At 45.5% G+C, this 24,965-nt stretch overlaps 1 protein-coding gene across 1 annotated transcript in view; it reads left to right on the forward strand.

Moving 5' to 3' along the window:
• Positions 1-24,965, forward strand: part of LOC124001586 (protocadherin Fat 1-like) — a 99,810-nt gene that overhangs the window by 38,767 nt on the left and 36,078 nt on the right. The window contains 5 exon segments of the mRNA XM_046308499.1: positions 5,870-6,199; positions 7,566-7,782; positions 8,255-8,320; positions 9,136-9,275; positions 24,206-24,481. Of these exon segments, the coding sequence (XP_046164455.1) occupies positions 5,870-6,199; positions 7,566-7,782; positions 8,255-8,320; positions 9,136-9,275; positions 24,206-24,481 (1,029 nt within the window).

A 24,965-nucleotide genomic window follows, 5' to 3' on the forward strand; every position in this document is an offset into this window, starting at 1 on the left:
TGGGTTGCAATTTCTAACTCTAATGGGTCTTCCTTTCCTGTAGCGGTCCTCATGAGAACCAGTTTCATTATAGCGCTTGATGGGTTTTTGCGACTGCACTCGAAGAAACTTTCGAAGTTCTTGACATTTTCCGGATTGACAGACCTTCATGTCTGGACTGCCATTTCTCTTTGCTTATTTGAGCTGTTCTTGCCATAATATGGACTTTGTATTTTACCAAATAGGGCTGTCTTCTGTATACCACCCCTACCTTGTCAAAACACAACTGATTGGCTCAAACGCATTAAGACGGAAAGAAATTCCACAAATTAACTTTTAACAAGGCACACCTATTAATTGAAATGCATTCCAGGTGACTACCTCATGAGCTCATTGAGAGGATGCCAAGAGTTTATAAAGCTGTCATCAAGGCAAAGGGTGACTACTTTGAAGAATCTCAACTATAAAATATATTTACTTTTTTGATAACTCCATGTTTCCATCTGTGTTATTTCATAGTTTTGATGTCTTCACTGTAAAATGTAGAAAATAGTACAAATAAACACCCTTGAATGAGTTGGTGTGTCCAAACTTTTGACGTGTGTGTGTGTGTGTGTGTGTGTGTGTGTGTGTGTGTGTGTGTGTGTGTGTGTGTGTGTGTGTGTGTGTGTGTGTGTGTGTGTGTGTGTGTGTGTGTGTGTGTGTGTGTGTGTGTGTGTGGTGGTTGTGGAGAAAGGGGTTCAGACCAGGGTTTGAGGTCTTCCCACCTTCCCTCCGCCACCTTTGTCTTATAAGCTGATCTTAGGTCAGTTTTGCAAATGCCAGGCTCACCAAGATTAGCCGGGCATTTGCTCACTCAGAGACCTCCCCCACTCCCACTGCCAGTGGCGCTCACATGCATACGCGCTGGCATCTGCACACATGCACAGATGCAAGCATGTACACATACACACACCACCACCTACCAACCCCTCCCCATCATATACTCCATTCCTTTCCCCATCCACCTAGCCACCCCCCCTCCCGGCTGACCCAAATTTAAGGAAAACTTTGACTATGTACAGACGCAGTGAGCATAGCCTTGCTTTTGTTACAACACTGTATATAGACATAATATGACATTTGCAATGTCTTTATTCTTTTGGAACGTCTGTGAGTGTAATCTTTTGTTTATTATCTACTTCACTTGCTTCGGCAATGTTAACATATGTTTCCCATGCCAATAAAGCCCTTGAATTGAGAGGGAGGGAGGGAGGGAGGGAGGGAGGGAGGGAGGGAGGGAGGGAGACATGTTAGGACATGCTCGCCCAGTTCTGAAAGAGAGGCAAGTTTAATGTTCTGCTCATAGGCATATCTCTGCACCAACTTCCCAAGTGTCTATAGTCTCAGCCACTTTCTTGATTAATGCCCTCTGAAGTGTCTAGGCACTAATGCTTCACGACGACAGACTTGACAGTTGGCCGCCATTTGACCAGGGGTTTGTTGCAGACGTGCAACAATACGCACCAAGTGTAAACATTTAATTCCAAAAAGCCTGAGAACCACTGTGACACGGTCTTCACGTTGCTGTGACTGTCTGTCGGACATGGTGAGAGACTGGCCTCTGGTAAAGGCTTTGTTTTGAAAGAGTAGGATGTGCTGATGAGCAACTGTCTAGCACTGCTCGGAAGCGCACTCACCCACTCACCCACTCACCCACTCACCCACTCACTCACTCACTCACTCACTCACTCACTCACTCACTCACTCACTCACTCACTCACTCTGTCTGACTAGGTAAAAATCTGCCGTTCTTCCCCTGAGAAAGGCAGTTAACCCACTTGTTCCCCGTACAGTATTAGAGTTCAGTTCGTTTTTGTAATTGATGCTCCTATCTTGTCTCTTTGGTCGCTCTGCAATAATTACCATTTATGTTACATCCCAAATGGCACCCTATTCCGTATTTAATGCACTTGAGGCCTGTGGGCCCTGGTTGAAAGAAGTGCACGATATCGCGAATCGGATATAATTTGGGATGTACACACACACAGCCGAGTTCAGCTGTTCACATTAGCCCGGGTCCTCATCTTCAGCTTTTTTCCATCCACTGCTTTGATTTCACAGACGGAACTGTGGACAAAGCGTGTGTACCAATGACACTCTACTCCCTATATAGTGCACTGCTTTTGAACAGGACACCTAGGGCTCTGGTCAAAAGTAGTGCACCATGTCGATGTAGGGTGCCATTTGGGATGCATGAATATAATCTGAAAACGGGGCCAAATGAACTCATCTGCCCGTAATGGCAATGTTCATTACAGAATATGAGAATACGGGCCAACGTACCGGCAACACTGCTCCCGAGAGGCGCACGCCGCCCCAAACTCGAATGGTCCTCGTCATCCCATTTAATTAATTTTGTTCGGGCAAATAACTCGGGCGGCCTTGGACCGACTAGGCGCAGGAAAACAAAAACACATTATGCCGCTAATTGTCGCTGCTAGTGCCAAATGGCGTGTGACCACAACCCCAAAGTGTTTTTGCTAAAGCGCTGAGCAGATGGTTTTAAATGACTATTGTTCAGCTCTTTTATTTTTTATTTCTGACGCTTTAAGCTCAGAATTGCTCACATCTCTCCCGGCTGTGAGATAGACGATCCCCAGTTCAGTTTCCCAGTTACTCATGAGATTTAAGTGTGTTGTTTGTTTGGGTCATCTAAGCTTATTGCTGGCTGCGTACATTAAGCTGGCTGTGCATTTCATTTGAAAGACACCATTAAGCCAGGCCTAATTGACAAAGTGTTAAAGCAGCTGTGTTCAAACTACCAAGTGTTAAAACTAATGTTAAAACCAACTTAAGTCTCTCAAGCAAACTATGGGCTGTAGGGTTTCATCATTATTTTTGAACTATTTTTAATCAAACCTCTCCAAATGGGTTAACACATCGTGCCATTTGTGTTTTTTATTTTTTTAAACCCTGTTCCCAGATCAGTTTGTGCTATGTGTCAATGACCATGGTAATTGTCAAGAACGCACAAACTGATCTTGAAAATAAGAATTTGATCTTAACTGACTTGCCTAGTCAAATAAAGGTAAACCAATTTAACGGAATATATTGTTTTTGGAGCACTAAGAAGACATTGGGGAAGGGGGATACCTCTGAATCAGAGAGGTGCTGGGGGGCTGCCTTCATTGACATCCACGTCTTGGGCGCCCCGGGGAACAGTGGGTTAACTGCCTTGCTCAGGGGCACATTGCTCACCAAAGAAACGGGACCTGCTACATCCCCAAAATAACGACGAGTCTCATTCGCCTGTGGCAGGAAAGCAAAGCAGCAAAGCGAGTGCAGTCTTTGGACTGTCTTGTTGCGCTCGTCTCAGAAAAAAACGCCAAACTATGACTTTCCTCTCACATTCATTGAATCCATTCACCATTAAAAAAAAGAATGAGTGAAAGGGAAAGAAAGAAAGAATGAAAGGGAACAATTCAACTTCAATAAGCGAGCGAGTGAATAACAAGCCTGTTCCCTTCGCATATTGGTTCCTGGAAGCACAGCGTGGGTCTTTGAATAAAATGACTTGACAGCTCGCTAATCTCGGGAAGGAATTGCTTCAATTTTGGCAGCCAATTGACTAACTGAGAAACATTTGTGAGCACAGCAATGACATGGAGAGAGGGAGGAAGAGGTAGGGGGGAGAGAGAGAAGGGGGAGAAAGCGAGGGAAAGTGGAGAGAAGAAAGCGAGTTTGCTTTTTTACCTCTGCTCTCTTTGGTTAGTTCAAGGGCTTCGAATAAGGAACATCCTCAAACGTTGGAGCTCCGGTCATTACATATTTACTAGATGCAGAGTTTACTGCTTACACATGTGCTCCATTATTGCCTGGTCCCCCCCCCTCCTCTGAAGTACAGTGCCTTGCGAAAGTATTCGGCCCCCTTGAACTTTGCGACCTTTTGCCACATTTCAGGCTTCAAACATAAAGATATAAAACTGTATTTTTGTGTGAAGAATCAACAACAAGTGGGACACAATCACGAAGTGGAACGACATTTATTGGATATTTCAAACTTTTTTAACAAATCAAAACCTGAAAAATTGAGCGTGCAAAATTATTCAGCCCCCTTAAGTTAATACTTTGTAGCGCCACCTTTTGCTGCGATTACAGCTGTAAGTCGCTTGGCGTATGTCTCTATCAGTTTTGCACATCGAGAGACTGAAATGTTTTCCCATTCCTCCTTGCAAAACAGCTCGAGCTCAGTGAGATTGGATGGAGAGCATTTGTGAACAGCAGTTTTCAGTTCTTTCCACAGATTCTCGATTGGATTCAGGTCTGGACTTTGACTTGGCCATTCTAACACCTGGATATGTTTATTTTTGAACCATTCCATTGTAGATTTTGCTTTATGTTTTGGATCATTGTCTTGTTGGAACACAAATCTCCGTCCCAGTCTCAGGTCTTTTGCAGACTCCATCAGGTTTTCTTCCAGAATGGTCCTGTATTTGGCTCCATCCATCTTCCCATCAATTTGAACCATCTTCCCTGTCCCTGCTGAAGAAAAGCAGGCCCAAACCATGATGCTGCCACCACCATGTTTGACAGTGGGGATGGTGTGTTCAGGGTGATGAGCTGTGTTGCTTTTACGCCAAACATAACGTTTTGCATTGTTGCCAAAAAGTTCAATTTTGCTTTCATCTGACCAGAGCACCTTCTTCCACATGTTTGGTGTGTCTCCCAGGTGGCTAGTGGCAAACTTTAAACGACACTTTTTATGGATATCTTTAAGAAATGGCTTTCTTCTTGCCATTCTTACATTTCTTCCATAAAGGCCAGATTTGTGCAATATACGACTGATTGTTGTCCTATGGACAGAGTCTCCCACCTCAGCTGTAGATCTCTGCAGTTCATCCAGAGTGATCATGGGCCTCTTGGCTGCATCTCTGATCAGTCTTCTCCTTGTATGAGCTGAAAGTTTAGAGGGACGGCCAGGTCTTGGTAGATTTGCAGTGGTCTGATACTCCTTCCATTTCAATATTATCGCTTGCACAGTGCTCCTTGGGATGTTTAAAGCTTGGGAAATCTTTTTGTATCCAAATCCGACTTTAAACTTCTTCACAACAGTATCTCGGACCTGCCTGGTGTGTTCCTTGTTCTTCATGATGCTCTCTGCGCTTTTAACGGACCTCTGAGACTATCACAGTGCAGGTGCATTTATACGGAGACTTGATTACACACAGGTGGATTGTATTTATCATCATTAGTCATTTAGGTCAACATTGGATCAGTCAGAGATCCTCACTGAACTTCTGGAGAGAGTTTGCTGCACTGAAAGTAAAGGGGCTGAATAATTTTGCACGCCCAATTTTTCAGTTTTTGATTTGTTAAAAAGTTTGAAATATCCAATAAATGTCGTTCCACTTCATGATTGTGTCCCACTTGTTGTTGATTCTTCACAAAAAATACAGTTTTATATCTTTAAGTTTGAAGCCTGAAATGTGGCAAAAGGTCGCAAAGTTCAAGGGGACCGAATACTTTCGCAAGGCACTGTATATGCATTGTTTCGCTAAACTGGTTTTAAAACGTGCCTTTAATTGGAAATGTTTACGTGACAACACTCTTTTCAAGGTTGCATGGGAATATGGAACACAATGTCCGTTCAAAATGTGAAATGTGATGACAGTTAATTCACATAGATCCTTTGAGGCGTTTCATTCAACATTTCCCTCTTTTCCCTCTCACAGTCTCAAACAGGATTCCAATTGTAATTCCATGTTTTCCTCACAAATTCTCTCACGGAATTCCCATTATAATTCCATATTTCCTGCTCTTTTTTAGTTGTTGTTCAGAATAGTCACAGGCATTATAATGTCCATACTCCCATTTTAATTCCATGTTTTTCCAAACTTTTCCCAAATAGATCACCGTCACCGACCACGGGGTTCCCGCCAAATCCACCACGGTCCGTGTCATCGTCAAAGTCCTGGACGAGAACGACAATCGGCCACAGTTCCTGGAGAAGATCTACAAGATCAAGCTTCCAGAACGGGAAAAAACGGAAAAGGACCGGGCTCTGAAGCGGGATCCCGTGTACCGGGTGATCGCCTCGGACCGCGACGAGGGGGCCAACTCGGAGATCTCGTATTCCATCGAGGAGGGAGATGAGCACGGGAAGTTCTTCATCGAGCCAAAGACGGGTCTGGTGTCATCCAAGAAGTTCTCCTCGGCCGGGGAGTATGACATCCTCACCGTGAGTAGCCTAGCGCATTTTGATTCATCGTTTTTGTACTCTGAATTTTTCGCTAGGAAATTCCTCCGCATCTTATACTTAACAAAAATATAAATGCAACATGCAGCAATTAGATTTTTTTTTAAATGGAGAAAGTTCATATAAGGAAGTCAGTCAATTGAAATACATTCATTACGGCCCAATCTATGGAATTCACATGACTGGGCAGGGGCGCAGCCATGGGGGGAGGGGTCTGGGAGGGCATAGGCCCACCCACTTGGGAGCCAGGCCCAGCCAATCAGAATGAGTTTTTCCCCACAAAAGGGCTTCATTACAGACAGTTTCATCAGATGTCCGTGTGGCTGTTCTCAGATGATCCTGCAGGTGAAGAAGCCAGATGTGGAGGTCCTGTGCTGGTCTGTGGTTGTGAGGCCGATTTGGACGTACTGCTAAATTCTCTAAAACAACTTTGGAGGCGACTTATGGTAGAGAAATGAACATTACATGATCTGGTAGTAGCTCTGGTGGATGTTCCTGCAGTCAGCATGCCAATTGCACGCTCCCTCAAATGTAGACATCTGTGGCATTATGTTGTGACAAAACTGGACATTCAAGTGGCCTTTTATTGTCCCCAGCACAAGGTGTACCCGTGTAATGATCATGCTGTTTAATCAGTTTCTTAATATGCCACACCTGTCAGGTAGATGGATTATCTTGGCAGAGGAGAAATGCTCACTAACAGGGATGTAAACAAATTTGTGCACAACATTTGAGAGAAAAAGCTTTTTGTGTGTGTGGAACATTTCTGGGATCTTTTCTTTCAGCTCATGAAACATGGGACCAACACTTGACAGGTTGCGTTTATATTTTTGTACATATCGGACTGGGGGCTTTGATTTATTCACATTGATTTACTTTTACATTTCCAATGTACATGCCATATTGCATTTGTTGATAGCATTTTGAGGTTTAGGATAGTCACAGTACTTTTATGTCATAGTACTTTTGGGCCAGTGTTGCCTGTGATAGATTTATCTCACTTGACGGAATTAGACACTTAACACAGTAATCTCCCCGGACATCTGTTTAACGGGGGATGCCATGGTAACAGGTGTTCTGCTCGGTGGTTGTTTTTTTCCATGTGGGCTGGCTGGCCGTTCTTTGACCCCTTGGCCTATCTGTCTCTGTTTCTCACTCTATTTCTCTCTCTCTCTCTCTCTCTTCTTGCTCTCTCTCTTTCCTCTCCCCTGTCTCTCTCCCTGTGTTTTAATTCAAGTATTTTAATTCATGCTTTTTAAGTGCTATCCGCTGGGAATCCAGTGTGTTTTGTTGTATAATTTAGTTACCAAAAATCAATTCAAATCAATTCATTCCCTCTCTCTTTCAGATCAAAGCGGTGGACAACGGGCGCCCCCAGAAGTCGTCCACCTGCCGGCTGCACATCGAGTGGATCCCCAAGCCGGAGGTGGCGGCCAGCGCCCCACCCCTGGCCTTTGAGGAGCCCCCCTTCTTCTTCTCAGTGATGGAGAGCGACCCCGTGGCGCACATGGTGGGGGTCATCACCACGGAGACGTCGGACACGCCAGTCTGGTTCGAGATTACAGGTGAAACCTTGACGAGTGGCTGCAGGGTTCCGTTTCAGGTTGCGTGTGGGTCTGTGCATACGCGCATGCGTGTGTATGTGGGTCAGTTGAATGCGCTCTAGAAGGAGATGAATCTAGTTGTATAGACAAGGGAAGACATCCCCGGCATAGATTCTTGTAGCATTCTTCTTAGCACTAACCCAAGCAAAGCGAATATGTGTGAACCCAACAAACCCAAAAACAAAACCAACGTACAACCTATTTTCTCCTTGCTCCCTGTAATAATTGAGTCTCTAATAGTGACTTCTTTGCATGGTGAATGTTAACATCTCTACTGCATAAATTTCCTGAAAATACTTCTCCCTCCTCTCTTCTAACCAACGTTTGACTGACGCCTTGCCTCTCTCTTTTTTTCTCTGTGTTTTCTTCTTCTCTGCTTCTCTTCTCTTCTCCTTTGGGAATGTCTCTCTTGTACTGGATTTGGTTTGTCCAGAAGGAGACACGGGGGAAGTGTTTTACGTCGTTCAGATGGCTTGCGACCTCAACTGTACAGCGGAAGGTAGATCTGCTGTAATGGGATCTCTCTGCTGCCCTTGGCTGTATTAAGTGAACTCTCTAGTACCGTTGGAGATTGTTGACTGTGATGTTTGTCATGCAGATCTGGGTTCAAAAACGATTTGAAATCATTTCAACTGCTCTAGGTGTGCTTGACTGAGCTTGCCTGGCTTCATAGGCCAATAGGAGTGCAAACCCCGCCCCAAGAGTTCAAATGGCGTTTGAACCCAGTCGTGCTGTCACGTGGCTGAGCTTGTGCATTTTTTTCTGTCGTTCCTGTGATCGTGTGACAACAGATTTACGCCAACACATATACCGCACGTGAACATGAGCATATGGCTCCGTTTTGTCTATGTACCGTATGTGTATTTCATTCACGGTGTCTCGTGGAATCTATTGACACATGCAACTACCTGTATGTGATTGATGTATACACATCATACCACTTGCACATATGGTTCCATAATGAGCCTGGAAAGTTAACATAATAAGTACAGGGAAATGTTTCTTACATCGGTGATACACAGTGCAGTACATGTGTGCTTCTGTATGTATCAACAATAGGGATAATGTTGCTTATCATATTGATGTAGGCAACAGTATGGATAATATACATGTATTATTATACATGGATTACATACAATTTATGTATAAGTTCCTCTTGCCTAATGCCACGGCCAAACAGAACCGTATGTCACTGTTAGCTTACCTAGCTCCAGTACTGCGTTATAGTTTAAACAGGTGATGATGGCCCCACTCATTTCCTGTCCATTTTAATTTGTGCGCCCGCCTAACCCTTCCTTCCGTCGTTTCCACCAGGTGGGAACTACGACAGCCGCTTTGACGTGGGCAAGGCCAGCGGGACCCTGATTGTGGCGAGGCCCCTCGACGCCGAGCAGAAATCCAATTACAACCTGACAGTGGCGGCAACGGACGGGACGCGATTTGTCAGCACCCAGGTAATTGGAACGTTAATGTTTGTTGACGGCGGTAGAGTTTGTCACGGATCCTATGAGGTAGGATGAACCATGAACCATGGTTTGCACAAGAGTCCTCATTCTGTGTCCATCCGTTTTCAATGCTTTTAGTTGTGATTTTCGGCACTCTTGCCAAATTGAAATGAACTTGTGACTCCCTTTGTCAGACAGACAGACGAGGGGTTAAGCAAGGAGGTGGATCTAGAGTGAGGTCAGAAATTCCGTGCGCCCATCCATTGCCTGTTTTTGATTAGACTCGTGCGTGGGTTAACACCACACCGGGCATACTCCAGGTGCTCGCTTTTCCAAACTTGACCCCTAACATCATAACATGTGCTTGGCGGACATTCCTTCTTCTCTCTGTCCACATCTACCGGCGGCAGAAGAGGTCTACATCCCAAATGGAACCCTGTTCACTCTATCTTGCACTTTATAGGGAACAAGGTGCGATTTGGGATACAGGCAAGGAGCGTTCAGAACCGCTTTCTTGGCAGACCAGCTCCGGGATTCTTCCATTGTCTCATTTCTGATGGGCCTAGGAGCGAGGGAGGAAGAAGGAGAGGAGGGCGGAAGAACGGTGCCTGTCTAGCCAGGCGCTTTTTAAAAAGTGTGCATTCCACAGCCCGTGTTTGCAGCTTCGCCCCTCCTTCCCCCTCACTGAACCCGCATGTCTTTTCTTCTCCTTTTCTCTCCTCACTCCTCACTCCTCTCGCTCTCTCTCTCTCTCTCTTTCTGTATCTCGCTCTCTCTCTCTCTCTCTTTCTGTATCTCGCTCTCTCTCTCTCTCTCTCTTTCTGTATCTCGCTCTCTCTCTCTCTCTCTTTCTGTATCTCGCTCTCTCTCTCTCTCTCTCTTTCTGTATCTCGCTCTCTCTCTCTCTCTCTCTCTGTATCTCGCTCTCTCTCTCTCTCTCTCTCTTTCTGTATCTCGCTCTCTCTCTCTTTCTGTATCTCGCTCTCTCTCTCTCTCTTTCTGTATCTCTCTCTCTCTCTCTCTCTCTCTCTCTCTCTCTCTCTTTCTGTATCTCTCTCGCTCTCGCTCTCGCTCTCTCTCTCGGGAGATATGAAAGTGCATTGAGGACTCCCGAAAAGACTGGGGCTAAAGAAAAGTGCAGGTCCACTTTACATTCTTTAATCCCGAGAGGAACAATCTCTTGAGGTTTAGAGGCGTGCAGAGCTGTAAAGGTTTTATGAAAATCCACAACTAGTCACCTCCAACTCATGGCAGATGCATAATGATATAGCGATTATGTGAAATTGTTAACTTATTGGCCTCTCCGTTTCCAATCCACAGTCCAGACCGGCATTCAAATAGCATTTGTTTACATTCAAAGTGTTTCATTGTGCATGTCTAGTGACAGGTTTGCTCTTTTAGGACTATCCTATTCATTCCATTGTGCCAGGCAAGCTCAATCAAAGTATTTGAAATAAAACACACACTATTTCAACTAGAGGTTGACCGATTTATTCGGCATGGCCAATTAATTAGGGATGATTTTCAAGTTTTCATAACAATCGGTAATCAGCATTTTTGGACGCCGATTATGGCTGATTGCAGGCCAAGGTAAGTTGCTAGCTAGCATTAAACTTATCAACTTATTAAACTTATAAAAAACAAATCAATCTTCACATAATCACTAGTTACCTACACATGGTTGACGATATTACTAGGTCATCTAGCTTGTCCTGCGTTGCATATAATCAATCGAATCACAGCCTACTTCGCCAAACGTGTGATGATTCAACAAAAGCCCATTTGTGAAAAAAGCACAATCTTTGCACGAATGTACCTAACCATAAACATCAATGCCTTTCTTAAAATCAGCACACAGAAGCATATTGTTTTAAACCTGCATATTTAGTTAAAAGAAATTCATTTTAGCAGGCAATATGAACTAGGGAAATTGTGTCACTTCTCTTTCATTCATTGCACGCAGAGTCAGGGTATATGCTACAGTTTGGGCTGCTCTTTCTTCCTCCCTCGCTCCTATGACATGACATAACATTGAATGTTGTGCAATGTAACAGCAATATTTAGACTTGGGTTTGCTACTGTTCCTTATTTCACTGAAAGAATAAGAGTTTTGTTTTCGAAATAATAGTTTCTGGATTTGACCATATTAATGACCAAAGGCTCGTATTTCTGTGTTTATTATAATTACGATAAATTGGTATCGGCTTTTTTTGGTCGTCCAATAATCGGTATCGGAGTTGAAAAATCATAATCGGTTCGACCTCGAATTTCAACCCAGGTTCCTATCCATAGTCACAGTCTCGGCCTATCGACTCTGGAAATTCCAATGAAATTCCAATTCCAATGGTTCTGTGCCTCTTCTCAAAAGCATTAAGAGATCTGTTTTGGGGGGGGGGGACTCTACTTGTTGTCTCTGCCTGTAAATAGAGCCTTTTATCATGTGGCCCTGTGCGCCGCCGAGCCCCTCTCAGCCTGCTGGGTTGGGGCAGCGAAGCGGGCGGATGTGTTTTCCACAGCCCGCTGAAAGAAGAGTCGCTAAATGGAGGCTTCAGATCCATCACAGAGCGCCCTATTGTCATGTGGAGAGAGACAGAGACACACACACACACAGGCAAAATGCACACACACACACATACATGCATGCTTTCATATGTAAGCACACACACACAAATACATACAGTACCAGTCAAACGTTTGGACACCCTTACTCATTCCAGTGTTTTTCTTTATTTTTACTACTACTGCTACATTGTAGAATAATAGTGAAGACATCAACACTATGAAATAACACATATGGAAGCATGTAGTAATAAAACAAGTGTTAAACAAAATACACTGCTCAAAAGAATAAAGGGAACACTAAAATAACACATCCTAGATCTGAATGAATGAAATAAAATACTAAATGAAATAATGAATGAAATTAAATACTTTTTTATTTACATAGTTGAATGTGCTGACAACAAAATCACACAAGTATCAATGGAAATCAAATTTATCAACCCACGGAGGTCTGGATTTGGAGTCACACTCAAAATTAAAGTGGAAAACCACACTACAGGCTGATCCAACTTTGATGTAATGTCCTTAAAAGAAGTCTAAATGAGGCTCAGTAGTGTGTGTGGCCTCCACATGCCTGTATGACCTCCCTACAACGACTGGGCATGCTCCTGATGAGGTAGTGGATGGTCGCCTGAGGGATCTCCTCCCAGACCTGGACTAAAGCATCCGCCAACTCCTGGACAGTCTGTGGTGCAACGTGGCGGAGGGTGGATGGAGCGAGACATGATGTCCCAGATGTGCTCAATTGGATTCAGGTCTGGGGAACGGGTGGGCCAGTCCATGGCATCAATGCCTTCCTCTTGCAGGAACTGCTGACACACTCCAGCCACATGAGGTCTAGCATTGTCTTGCATTAGAAGGAACCCAGGGCCAACCGCACCAGCATATGGTCTCACAAGGGGTCTGAGGATCTCATCTCGGCCAGGCTACCAGAACATGGAGGGCTGTGCGGCCCCCCAAAGAAATGCCACCCCACACCATGACTGACCAAACCGGTCATGCTGGAGGATGTTGCAGGCATCAGAACGTTCTCCACGGTGTCTCCAGACTGTCACGTCTGTCACGTGTGCTCAGTGTGAACCTGCTTTCATCTGTGAAGAGCACAGGGCGCCAGTGGCCACCTACACCACCCGATGTCACAGGAATGCCATAAAGATCATCAAGGACAACAACCACCCGAGCCACTGCCTGTTCACCCCGCTATCATCCAGAAGGCGAGGTCAGTACAGGTGCATCAAAGCTGGGACCGAGAGACGGAAAAACAGCTTCTATCTCAAGGCCATCAGACTGTTAAACAGCCACCACTAACATTGAGTGGCTGCTGCCAACACACTGACTCAACTCCAGCCACTTTAATAATGGCAATTGATGGGAAATGATGTAAAATATATCACTAGCCACTTTAAACAATGCTACCTAATATAATGTTTACATAGCCTACATCATTCATCTCATATGTATATGTATATACTGTACTCTATATCATCTACTGCATCCTTATGTAATACATGTATCACTAGCCACTTTAACTATGCCCCTTTGTTTACATACTCATCTCATATGTATATACTGCACTCAATACCATCTACTGTATCTTGCCTATGCCGCTCTGTACCATCACTCACTCATATATCTCTATGTACATATTCTTATCCCCTTACACTTGTGTCTATAAGGTAGTAGTTTTGGAATTGTTAGCTAGATTACTTGTTGGTTATTACTGCATTGTCGGAACTAGAATCACAAGCATTTCGCTACACTCGCATTAACATCTGCTAACCATGTGTATGTGACAAATAAAATTTGATTTGAAGTCACAGAAAAACACAGCCATTTTTCCAGCCAAAGAGGAGTCACAAAAAGCAGAAATATAGATAAAATAAATCACTAACCTTTTATGATCTTCATCAGATGACACTCATAGGACTTCATTTTAAACAATACATGTATGTTTTGTTCGATAAAGTAAAAATTTTTTTAAAATGTTTACATTGGCGCATTATGTTCAATTGTTCCAAAACATCCAGTGATTTTGCAGAGAGCCACATCAATTTTCAGAAATACTCATAATAATCATTGATTAAAGATACAACTATTATGCATGGAATTATAGATACACTTCTCACTAATGCAACCGCGGTGTCAGATTTCAAAACAACTTTACGGAAAAAACACACCATGCTATAATCTGAGTACGGCACTCAGAGACCAAAACAACCCAACCAGATATCCGCCATGTTGTGTAGTCAACAGAAGTCAGAAATAGCATTATAAATATTTACTTACCTTTGATCTTCATCAGCATACACTCCCAGGAATCCCAGTTCCACAATAAATGTTTGTTTTGTTCGATAATATCCATCATTTATGTCCAAATACCTCCTCTTTGTTAGCGCGTTCAGTTCACATATCCAAATTCATGCCGCGCGATCACTAGGTGCAGACAAAGTCAAAAAGATCCGTTACAGTCAATAGAAACATGTCAAACGATGTATAGAATCAATCTTTAGGATGTTTTTAACATAAATCTTCAATAATGTTCCAACCCGTGAATTCCTTTGTCTGTAGAAATGCAATGGAACAGAGCTCGCTCTCACGTGAACGAGCATGGCCAGCTCGTGGCTCTCTGGCAGACCTGAGTCATTCCCCTGTCATTCACCCCCATTTCACAGTAGAAGCATCAAACAAGGTTCTAAAGACTGTTGACATCTAGTGGAAGCCGTAGGAAGTGTGATATGACCAATATCCCACTGTATCTTTGATAGGCAATGAGTTGAAAACCTACAAACCTCAGATTTCCCACTTCCTGGTTGGATTTTTTCTCAGGTTTTTGCCAGCCATATGAGTTCTGTTATACTCACAGATATACATTTACATTTTACATTTAAGTCATTTAGCAGACGCTCTTATCCAGAGCGACTTACAAATTGGTGCATTCACCTTATGACATCCAGTGGAACAGCCACTTTACAATAGTGCATCTACATATATTAAGGGGGGTGAGAAGGATTACTTTATCCTATCCTAGGTATTCCTTAAAGAGGTGGGGTTTCAGGTGTCTCCGGAAGGTGGTGATTGACTCCGCTGTCCTGGCGTCGTGAGGGAGTTTGTTCCACCATTGGGGAGCCAGAGCAGCGAACAGTTTTGACTGGGCTGAGCGGGAACTGTACTTCCTCAGTGGTAGGGAGGCGAGCAGGCCAGAGGTGGATGAACGCAGTGCCCTTATTTGGGTGTAGGGCCTGATCAGAGCCTGGAGGTACTGAGGTGCCGTTCCCCTCACAGCTCCGTAGGCAAGCACCATGGTCTTGTAGCGGATGCGAGCTTCAACTGGAAGCCAGTGGAGAGAGCGGAGGAGCGGGGTGACGTGAGAGAACTTGGGAAGGTTGAACACCAGATGGGCTGCGGCGTTCTGGATGAGTTGTAGGGGTTTAATGGCACAGGCAGGGAGCCCAGCCAACAGCGAGTTGCAGTAATCCAGACGGGAGATGACAAGTGCCTGGATTAGGACCTGTGCCGCTTCCTGTGTGAGGCAGGGTCGTACTCTGCGGATGTTGTAGAGCATGAACCTATAGGAACGGGCCACCGCCTTGATGTTAGTTGAGAACGACAGGGTGTTGTCCAGGATCACGCCAAGGTTCTTAGCGCTCTGGGAGGAGGACACAATGGAGTTGTCAACCGTGATGGCGAGATCATGGAACGGGCAGTCCTTCCCCGGGAGGAAGAGCAGCTCCGTCTTGCCGAAGTTCAGCTTGAGGTGGTGATCCGTCATCCACACTGATATGCCTGCCAGACATGCAGAGATGCGATTCGCCACCTGGTCATCAGAAGGGGGAAAGGAGAAGATTAATTGTGTGTCATCTGCATAGCAATGATAGGAGAGACCATGTGAGGTTATGACAGAGCCAAGTGACTTGGTGTATAGCGAGAATAGGAGAGGGCCTAGAACAGAGCCCTGGGGGACACCAGTGGTGAGAGCGCATGGTGAGGAGACAGATTCTCGCCACGCCACCTGGTAGGAGCGACCTGTCAGGTAGGACGCAATCCAAGCGTGGGCCACGCCGGAGATGCCCAACTCGGAGAGGGTGGAGAGGAGTATCTGATGGTTCACAGTATCGAAGGCAGCCGATAGGTCTAGAAGGATGAGAGCAGAGGAGAGAGAGTTAGCTTTAGCGGTGCGGAGCGCCTCCGTGATACAGAGAAGAGCAGTCTCAGTTGAATGACTAGTCTTGAAACCTGACTGATTTGGATCAAGAAGGTCATTCTGAGAGAGATAGCGGGAGAGCTGACCAAGGACGGCACGTTCAAGAGTTTTGGAGAGAAAAGAAAGAAGGGATACTGGTCTGTAGTTGTTGACATCGGAGGGATCGAGTGTAGGTTTTTTCAGAAGGGGTGCAACTCTCGCTCTCTTGAAGACGGAAGGGACGTAGCCAGCGGTCAGGGATAAGTTGATGAGCGAGGTGAGGTAAGGGAGAAGGTCTCCGGAAATGGTCTGGAGAAGAGAGGAGGGGATAGGGTCAAGCGGGCAGGTTGTTGGGCGGCCGGCCGTCACAAGACGCGAGATTTCATCTGGAGAGAGAGGGGAGAAAGAGGTCAGAGCACAGGGTAGGGCACTGTGAGCAGAACCAGCGGTGTCGTTTGACTTAGCAAACGAGGATCGGATGTCGTCGACCTTCTTTTCAAAATGGTTGACGAAGTCATCTGCAGAGAGGGAGGAGGGGGAGGGGGAGGAGGATTCAGGAGGGAGGAGAAGGTGGCAAAGAGCTTCCTAGGGTTAGAGGCAGATGCTTGGAATTTAGAGTGGTAGAAAGTGGCTTTAGCAGCAGAGACAGAGGAGGAAAATGTAGAGAGGAGGGAGTGAAAGGATGCCAGGTCCGCAGGGAGGCGAGTTTTCCTCCATTTCCGCTCGGCTGCCCGGAGCCCTGTTCTGTGAGCTCGCAATGAGTCGTCAAGCCACGGAGCGGGAGGGGAGGACCGAGCCGGCCTGGAAGATAGGGGACATAGAGAGTCAAAGGATGCAGAAAGGGAAGAGAGGAGGGTTGAGGAGGCAGAATCAGGAGATGGGTTGGAGAAGGTTTGAGCAGAGGGAAGAGATGATAGGATGGAAGAGGAGAGAGTAGCGGGGGAGAGAGAGCGAAGGTTGGGACGGCGCGATACCATCCGAGTAGGGGCAGTGTGGGAAGTGTTGGATGAGAGCGAGAGGGAAAAGGATACAAGGTAGTGGTCGGAGACTTGGAGGGGAGTTGCAATGAGGTTAGTGGAAAAACAGCATCTAGTAAAGATGAGGTCGAGCGTATTGCCTGCCTTGTGAGTAGGGGGGGAAGGTGAGAGGGTGAGGTCAAAAGAGGAGAGGAGTGGAAAGAAGGAGGCAGAGAGGAATGAGTCAAAGGTAGACGTGGGGAGGTTAAAGTCGCCCAGAACTGTGAGAGGTGAGCCATCCTCAGGAAAGGAGCTTATCAAGGCATCAAGCTCATTGATGAACTCTCCGAGGGGACCTGGAGGGCGATAAATGATAAGGATGTTAAGCTTGAAAGGGCTGGTAACTGTGACAGCATGAAATTCAAAGGAGGCGATAGACAGATGGGTAAGGGGAGAAAGAGAGAATGACCACTTGGGAGAGATAAGGATCCCGATGCCACCACCCCGCTGACCAGAAGCTCTCGGGGTGTGCGAGAACACGTATCATTCAAACAGTTTTAGAAACTTCAGAGTGTTTTCCATTCAAATATACTAATATTATGCATATATTAGCTTCTGGGATTGAGTAGCAGGTATTTTACTCTGGGCACCTTATTCATCCAAGCTACTCAATACTGCCCCCTAGCCATAAGAAGTTAACAAAAAATTTGTGGAGTGGTTGAAAAATAAGTTTTAATGACTCAAAGTGTATGTGAACTTCTCACTTCAATTGTATCTTTCGGTCTTCCTTTCCTGTGGTGGACAACATGAGAGCCACTTTCATCATGGCACTTGATGGTTTTTGCAACTGCACTTGACATTTTCCAGATTGACTGACCTTCATGTCTTAATGTAGTGATGGACTATCATTTCTCTTTGCTTATTTGAGCTGTTCTTACCATAATATGGACGTTGTCTTCCACTCCTACCATGTCACAACACAACTGATTGGCACAAACACATTAAGAAGGAAATAAATTCCTCAAATTAATTTTTAACAAGGCACACCTGTTAATTGAAATGCATTCCATGTGACTTCATCGTGAAGCTGGTTAAGAGAATACCAAGAGTGTGCAAAGGTGTCATCAAGGCAAAGGGTGGCTACTTTGAAGAATCTCAAATATAAAATATATTTAGATTTGTTTAACACTTTTTGGGTTACTACACGATTCTATATATGTTATTTCATATGTTTGATGTCTTCACTAGTATTTTACAATGTAGAAAATAGTAACAAATAAATGAAAACCCTTAGTAGGCGTTTCCAAACATTTGACTGGTACTGTACACGCTTGCACACACACACACACACACACACACACACACACACACACACACACACACACACACACACACACACACACACACACACACACACACACACACACACACACACACACGCGATCTTCGCCAGCCATATGACCATTCACTTCAGCTGACCCCTCCTTCATTCTCTTCTATCCCAGTCGATACAGTGACTTATTAGTCAGATTTGGCCATGTTCAGAATACATAAATATCGGGTATCGCTGATTCCCCTGATCAGTTCTTTCCTCAGACAGCGAGGACGTTGTCATAAATGAGTGTATTTTATAGGAAATGCGGTTCCAGTTGGGACGCATTCATGTTTTGACCAGTGGGATGGCGTGACAAAGGGGAGAAGTTACATAACACAATTAGTCATGGCGCTGACAGTGGTCAAAAGGCTCGGCACCCCGTTTTTTCAAGTCTCCTCTCGTTACTGTGAGGGGTGTGTGAAGGCCTTTGTGGAGCCGAACCCTCTTAGTTAGACATCAGAGAAAATCAGTTGCAGGCCGCGGATTAGCACACATACAGGGAATTTGGGGAGTGGCGTGGGGGTGGTCTGGCCCGTTTTAGGGTGCCTGTGTGTCAGGGGAGAGAGAGCGAGAGAGAATGCAAAATGTGTCAGTTTGACGATCTGTTGATTTTAAAATACTTCTATCTATATATATATATATATATATATATATATATATATATATGATTGTCCCCCTGGATTTGTCTGCTTTTATAAAGTTCAATATTCTGTTTCAGCTTTTTAAGGTTTGGAGTTGAGTCAGTGGAGATAACAGAGTAATTGACTTTGTGGATGACACCCAAGTAAGATCCATTTTTGTGACGTTGCGTGTAAACCAAGGGGAAGATTATAAAAAACTAAAAAACAACAGAACATGCCAAACAACGGATTCAAGACACAAAGGGATGTTTTGGGTACTTTGTTTTCTGTGACGGAGGTGTGCCGTGGACCCTGTGGCCGGGATTATGCCATTCGTTTAGTCGAAACGGAACACGCACACAGTTTCACTTACCTTCTCCTTCAATTCAAAGTCATGTCGTGTCTGCCTCTGCCAGACTTGATGGCCTATTTTCTTTTTTTCTCTCTCCAAGGAATGTGTTTGGTTGTTTTCTTGTCTTCTCCCTCTCTTTATTTCTCTCTTTCTGTTTCTATCAGTCTCTCGCACCGTTTCTATCGGTCTCCATCTCTCTCTTTCAATTCTCTTTCTCTCCCTCCCTCTCTGTTCCCTTCCAAATTTGAGGTTCTCCCTCCCTCCCTCTCAGTCCCACCATGCACAGATCATTATTTTTCTTTATTCTGTTAAGGGAGAATAAGGCCTAAACAAGAAACACTGGACCTCTGTTGGTCGTGTTCTATTTCAATCCTATTTCGAGAAGCATGTAGCGACAGGTTGGACCGTGCCAACATCCCGGACCCAAAAACCTGCCACTTGGCGGGGGCGGGGAAGGGGCATCATTGCCCGCCTTACCAGGACATGGCGCCCGCTGAGGGAGGTGGCGTTTTTCTGCCTCACGTGTACCATGTTGGACGCCGCGCACGGGTCTGCTTTGGAGGTCTGTGTGGGGGAGGTGTGAACTCTCTCTCTCTCTCTCTCTCTCTCTCTCTCGCTCTGGCTTCATTTTCCCTTTCTGTCCCTCTCGGAAGTTGCTGGCTGGCTCTCGCTCGCGCTGTTGTTTGTTGTTCGGTTGTGGTTGGACCTAGGCTTATATGCCGGTTCCAGCTGCCTTGCTGACCTGTTCCTAGCTCTCTGACTGGCTAAGTGACACCATAGTGAAGTAAAGTGTTTCTGTGTGGTGTTCTGTTATGTGGGAGTTTGTCTGTCTTTCTGTCCACCTCTCTCTCTCTCTCTCTCTTTCCTGTCTTTCTGCCTGCCTATACCTACCTACCAACCGAACAGTCTGTGTCTCTGTTTGTCTGCCTCTTGCTCCAGAGCGGCGCCTCTGTCTCTCTCTGTCTCTGTCTCTCTCTGTGTGTGTGTGTGGGTCAGCTGATCCGAAGCAGAGGCGGAGAGAAACATTCCATCCTGGGCACCTCATCGGCAGGCTGCCCCCGTCCATTCCTTTCTTACCATCCTCCTGACCACCCTCCTGCTCTGCAGTCGTGCTTCAAGCTGTTGTGTCCACAATCTGCCTCAGCTCCCATTTATCGGTTTTCTTTTTCTCTCTTTCTCTTTCCATATTTGTCTTGTGTGCTTTTCTCCATCCGTCTTGTTCCTCACTCTCCTTTTCGCGTAGATGCTGTCCGTTTTCACCTCCTTTATCTAACTGTTTTTATTCTCTTGGAGCCGTCTGTTCCCCTCTTTCTTCATATTGCATGTATTATGTCTTTATATTTTCTCTCTTTCTCTCCCTCACTGTCTCCTCTCTGAATTTCACCTTCTATTTCTCTTTTCTTTCTGTCTCTGCCGCTCTTTTTTTTTCTCTTACTCATTGTGAATTGTCCTCTCCTCTCAGCCGTTTTCTCCCTTTCAGTATCTCTCTCACCTTTTAAAACAAATAATCTTTCTCTTCATCCTTCAATCTCTTCATCTGTCATATGTTTCCGTTCACCGTCTCAGTCCCAATCGTGTTGCGTTGACCCGAGTCCCTCAGGAAGGTATCAAGAGTGAGGAAACTTCTCTCCTTTGCCGTCGTTTCAACCCCCAGTCACACTGCATCATTCAGATTCGGGGGGTAATGCCCCTTTGAAAGTCTCATGAAGAGGCTATATGCTTTCCTCCCCGAATGTGTTGTTTTTTTCCTTGAAAAATAGACCGATGGATAGATGATAGTGGACATAAGTATTTTTCTTGGTCTCGTCCCCCCCCCCCCCCCCGCCCCTTTCCTTACTGACGGTATGTAGACTCACTTGGTGGATGGTTGAGCGGATAGGAGCGGCCACTCTCCTGGGATTTCTTTTTCTATTGCTTTTTTTCTCTTTCTCTCAGGCCCAGCCGCTTGTGAAGGGCCCTCCTTTTGCTCACAGCGCTATCTGCCCCCGTCCAGATTGAAACGCATTGTGTAGGGGCTCAACTCGTGGTGGCTGGTTGAGAATGTTTGTATGTGTGTGCAAACTGGATCGCAGAGGCCCCGGGGACCTCAGAGAGTGTGACGTCTGGCGTGACATGAAACGAGGCGCCTGGACTAGAGAGAGAGAGACTGGTGGGCTGCCAAGAGGGTCCTATCCATAACACCACAGACACCCCACTGGGGACCCCTTTGTGGTCACACTGAGTACAGTTTCAAGGAGGATCTAAACAGGACCGTGCACAGGCGTTTTGGTGCTCAAAAATCACTTTCAGAGCTCAAAAATCACAACATACCAAATGTCTCTCTAGCCAAAATGTCCAAATGTATAGACCTATTTATTTTCTAAATCAACAGCCAACATCACACATTGTGAGCAATCTTAATGCCAGACGACCAGAGGTGATTGGCATTGGGAAAAGAGGGTCTTATCAGCTGATCGGGGCGAATGATGACGTAAATGTGCTAGCTAGTTCGCTGTGCTGTTGAAACCAACTTTTTTTTTTACTTGATGTGAGTTTGTTCTGCTGCTGACATCTAAGACGCAGTCAAGTTGCCCCATTCTATGTCCCTAACAGTGAGAGACACAGATATGACAGATACAACTCTAAAGTAGCCTCCTACCAGCATTCAAGTCTCGCAGCTAGTGGCCCCTACATGCAAGTCAGACAGGTGAGCTTCTTCGGGCTGGGCAGGGCGGGACATTTCTGAGAGCTTATGACATTTGCTCGTTTGATGAGCACTAGATGACAACCAAAAATGAAAAGAGAATCTAAATTGAAACGAAACGTAATTCATAGGAGGGCAAAAGGGCAGGTGCTCGGGCACAAGTTGAGCCCCATCTGTGGACGTGCCTGTATCCAGATAACAGCCAGTTCCCTACAAAACTGTATGAGATAGAAAGCGAGAGGGATAGATTAGAGATGCAACTGTACAGTTGCAATATACGGTACACAGTGGTATGCAATTCTACTTGGACTGAGAAGAATATCTTCCAGAAGCTTAACTTTCATCCAATCCGCTAGCAGACTGATACAACTCTTGACTGTTAGCATGCCTCTACCATTTGAGACTGCCAGCTCCAAAGCCAAAGCACTGCCTAACTAGTATGTAACGTAGCCAATAGCTGTACACCCCGCTGCTTGACATGGGCATCTGTGAACCCAGCCAGCCCTGCCAACCTCACAGCACACGACAGATTTTTAATGTTATCGCACCCGTCAGATTAGGCTATATTTGTCTCCTGCGCTCTGCTGGCAGTGCTCTCCATCCTCTCGTTGCTGTCAAGAGGCACCAACGGACATTTTTTGACAGCGTAGCAGAGCAGAGGTGTGGGCAGTGAGTGAGCTGCCTATTTCTGTCCTCTTGACTACGATTCCTACCGTAGCCCTGAATGCAAACATTGCCGGTCCTAATATTTCTCTTATTTCTTAATTCCATTCGTTTACTTTTACATTTGTGTGTATTGTTAGTTATCACTGCACCGTTGGAGCTAGGAACACAAGCATTTCGCTACACCCGCAATAACGTCTGCTGAATATGTGTATGGGCCCTTTGATTTGATTTGAACCGTGCCGCGCCGGCTCAAATATTTTGTTTTCACGTTGTCTTTTACAGCACGCTTCTAGCAACTATGGCGGATGTGCAACCAGGCCAGCCCAGTATGGCTCAGCTCTGCTTGGCTCAGTTTGGCCCTATATAGTGGGATTCAGGTATACGGGTTCCAGCTGGATGTGTTATTCCCATGTGGGACATTGCCCCCTGGTGGCTGGCATCCAGGTGTCCAATCTGTGTTTTCCCTTTTGTTTCCGCCGTGGAAAAGCCCACTGCCGGGCCAGCCACAGCCATTCCATGGGCTCGCCCTAATCCCTCGTCGGAAGTCCAGGAGACGAGTGGCTGACGTTGATTAAAAACAAGCCTCGCTGGATTTTTAGTTTAAGGACCAGGGATGTGATGCTTTGTATGAAATGGGGGGGGTACTTCCACATTGCCAACTGTGGTATTGTGACAAAAAGGTCTGTCTCCGTGTGGAAAATATATTTTGCAATATATGTGTTTTGTTGCAATATATGTTTTGGAGTGTGATGCTGTGTTATGAAATTACACAATGGCACTTTTTTAAAATCAGAGATCGTGTGCATAAATATATCTGTCAATGTATTATTATACGCTCCTACTAAAGTGTGCCTCGGTGTATGAGCAGATATTTTTTTTTTTCATAATCAATCTTCATCCTTGAACTATGAAACCCACGTTGTCCGTGTGACAAATAGCCGGTGAACCTTTTTGAATCTACAATATACTTCTATATGCATTTCACGTTTCACAACCGCTGGCTTACTTTGATGTCGTTTATCAAGCGATCACCTGTAACTTTATCACAGCCTCTTTAACGCTCCCTCAATGCTCCCTCAATGTGTCTTCACCTGAATTCATTAGGGCATTCAGGTGAAGACACATTGAGGGAGCATTGAGGGAGCGTTGGGCTATCCCCACATTGATTTCTTGTTTTCCTTGTCGGCAGTGCCAAGTGGCCATCCGGTGGAAAATATTTCACAACACTGCTCATCACTTGAAAGATGGATGGAAAGGGATGTAGAGAGGGGAAGAGGGAGTCGGGAAGGGAGAAAGTGGGAGGGAGAGATGGGTAGTAGAGGATGAAAATAGCACTCTCGGGAATGGAGAAAGGGAGAGCGTGAGTGAAGAATGGAGACAGAGAAACAATTACTGAGAGACAGTGAAAAGTCAACAACATCATGCATTACTCTCAGATTGACCCTGACTCAAATATTCACAGCATCATGCATTACTCTCAGATTGACCCTGACTCAAATATTCACTACACTGACATCTACCATCCCTCTTCCCTCCTTCCACCAGGTGCTGATCCGTGTCATCGATACCAACAACCACCGGCCCCAGTTCTCCCAGCCACGCTATGAGGTGGTTGTGGCCGAGGACACGCCGCCAGAGACCGAGGTGCTCCGGATCGGTGCCACGGACGAAGACGATAAGAACAAGTTGACCTTTACCCTCTTGAGCAGCACCGACCCCTTCAGTCTGAAGAAGTTCCGTCTGGACCCGGGAACCGGTGCCCTCTACACGGCCGAGCGGCTTGACCACGAGACCATGCGGCGCCACACTCTCACTGTTATGGTACGGATTTCATGGATTTTCTCGAATCTACCTATTTAATAATGTGTGTTATTATTCTGGTATCAGTGCTGAGTGTGCTGGAAAAACGTGCTAGAGCGTTGTTCGAAGTGGTGTGGTGCTCAGACAATTAACACATGCACTCTACACCCCGAACGAACCCACTCAGCCCAGCCAATCGGAATATGACGTTTATATCATCATCATTATTACCATAGAAACGGAACAGATAAAAGGAATGTCGGTGTTCTATTAGCATATTATGAAAGGTTTGATTCTGAGCCACTTTCTCCATTGAGAGAGTAACATAGGTTTCAGACCACCCTCTCCTATTCAGCCACTGTGTGTGTCTCTCTCAATCAGCCACTGATTAATTGTTTGTTTGTTTGCTGGTATTTGCCATTTGGAACTAACCATGCAGCACCCATCCAAAGTGACCCCCCCCCCCCCATTCATTGTTTACTTGTTTGGATCACTGGGAATTAAG

Source organism: Oncorhynchus gorbuscha, linkage group LG17 (assembly GCF_021184085.1).
Source record: "Oncorhynchus gorbuscha isolate QuinsamMale2020 ecotype Even-year linkage group LG17, OgorEven_v1.0, whole genome shotgun sequence".
NCBI lineage: Eukaryota > Metazoa > Chordata > Actinopteri > Salmoniformes > Salmonidae > Oncorhynchus > Oncorhynchus gorbuscha.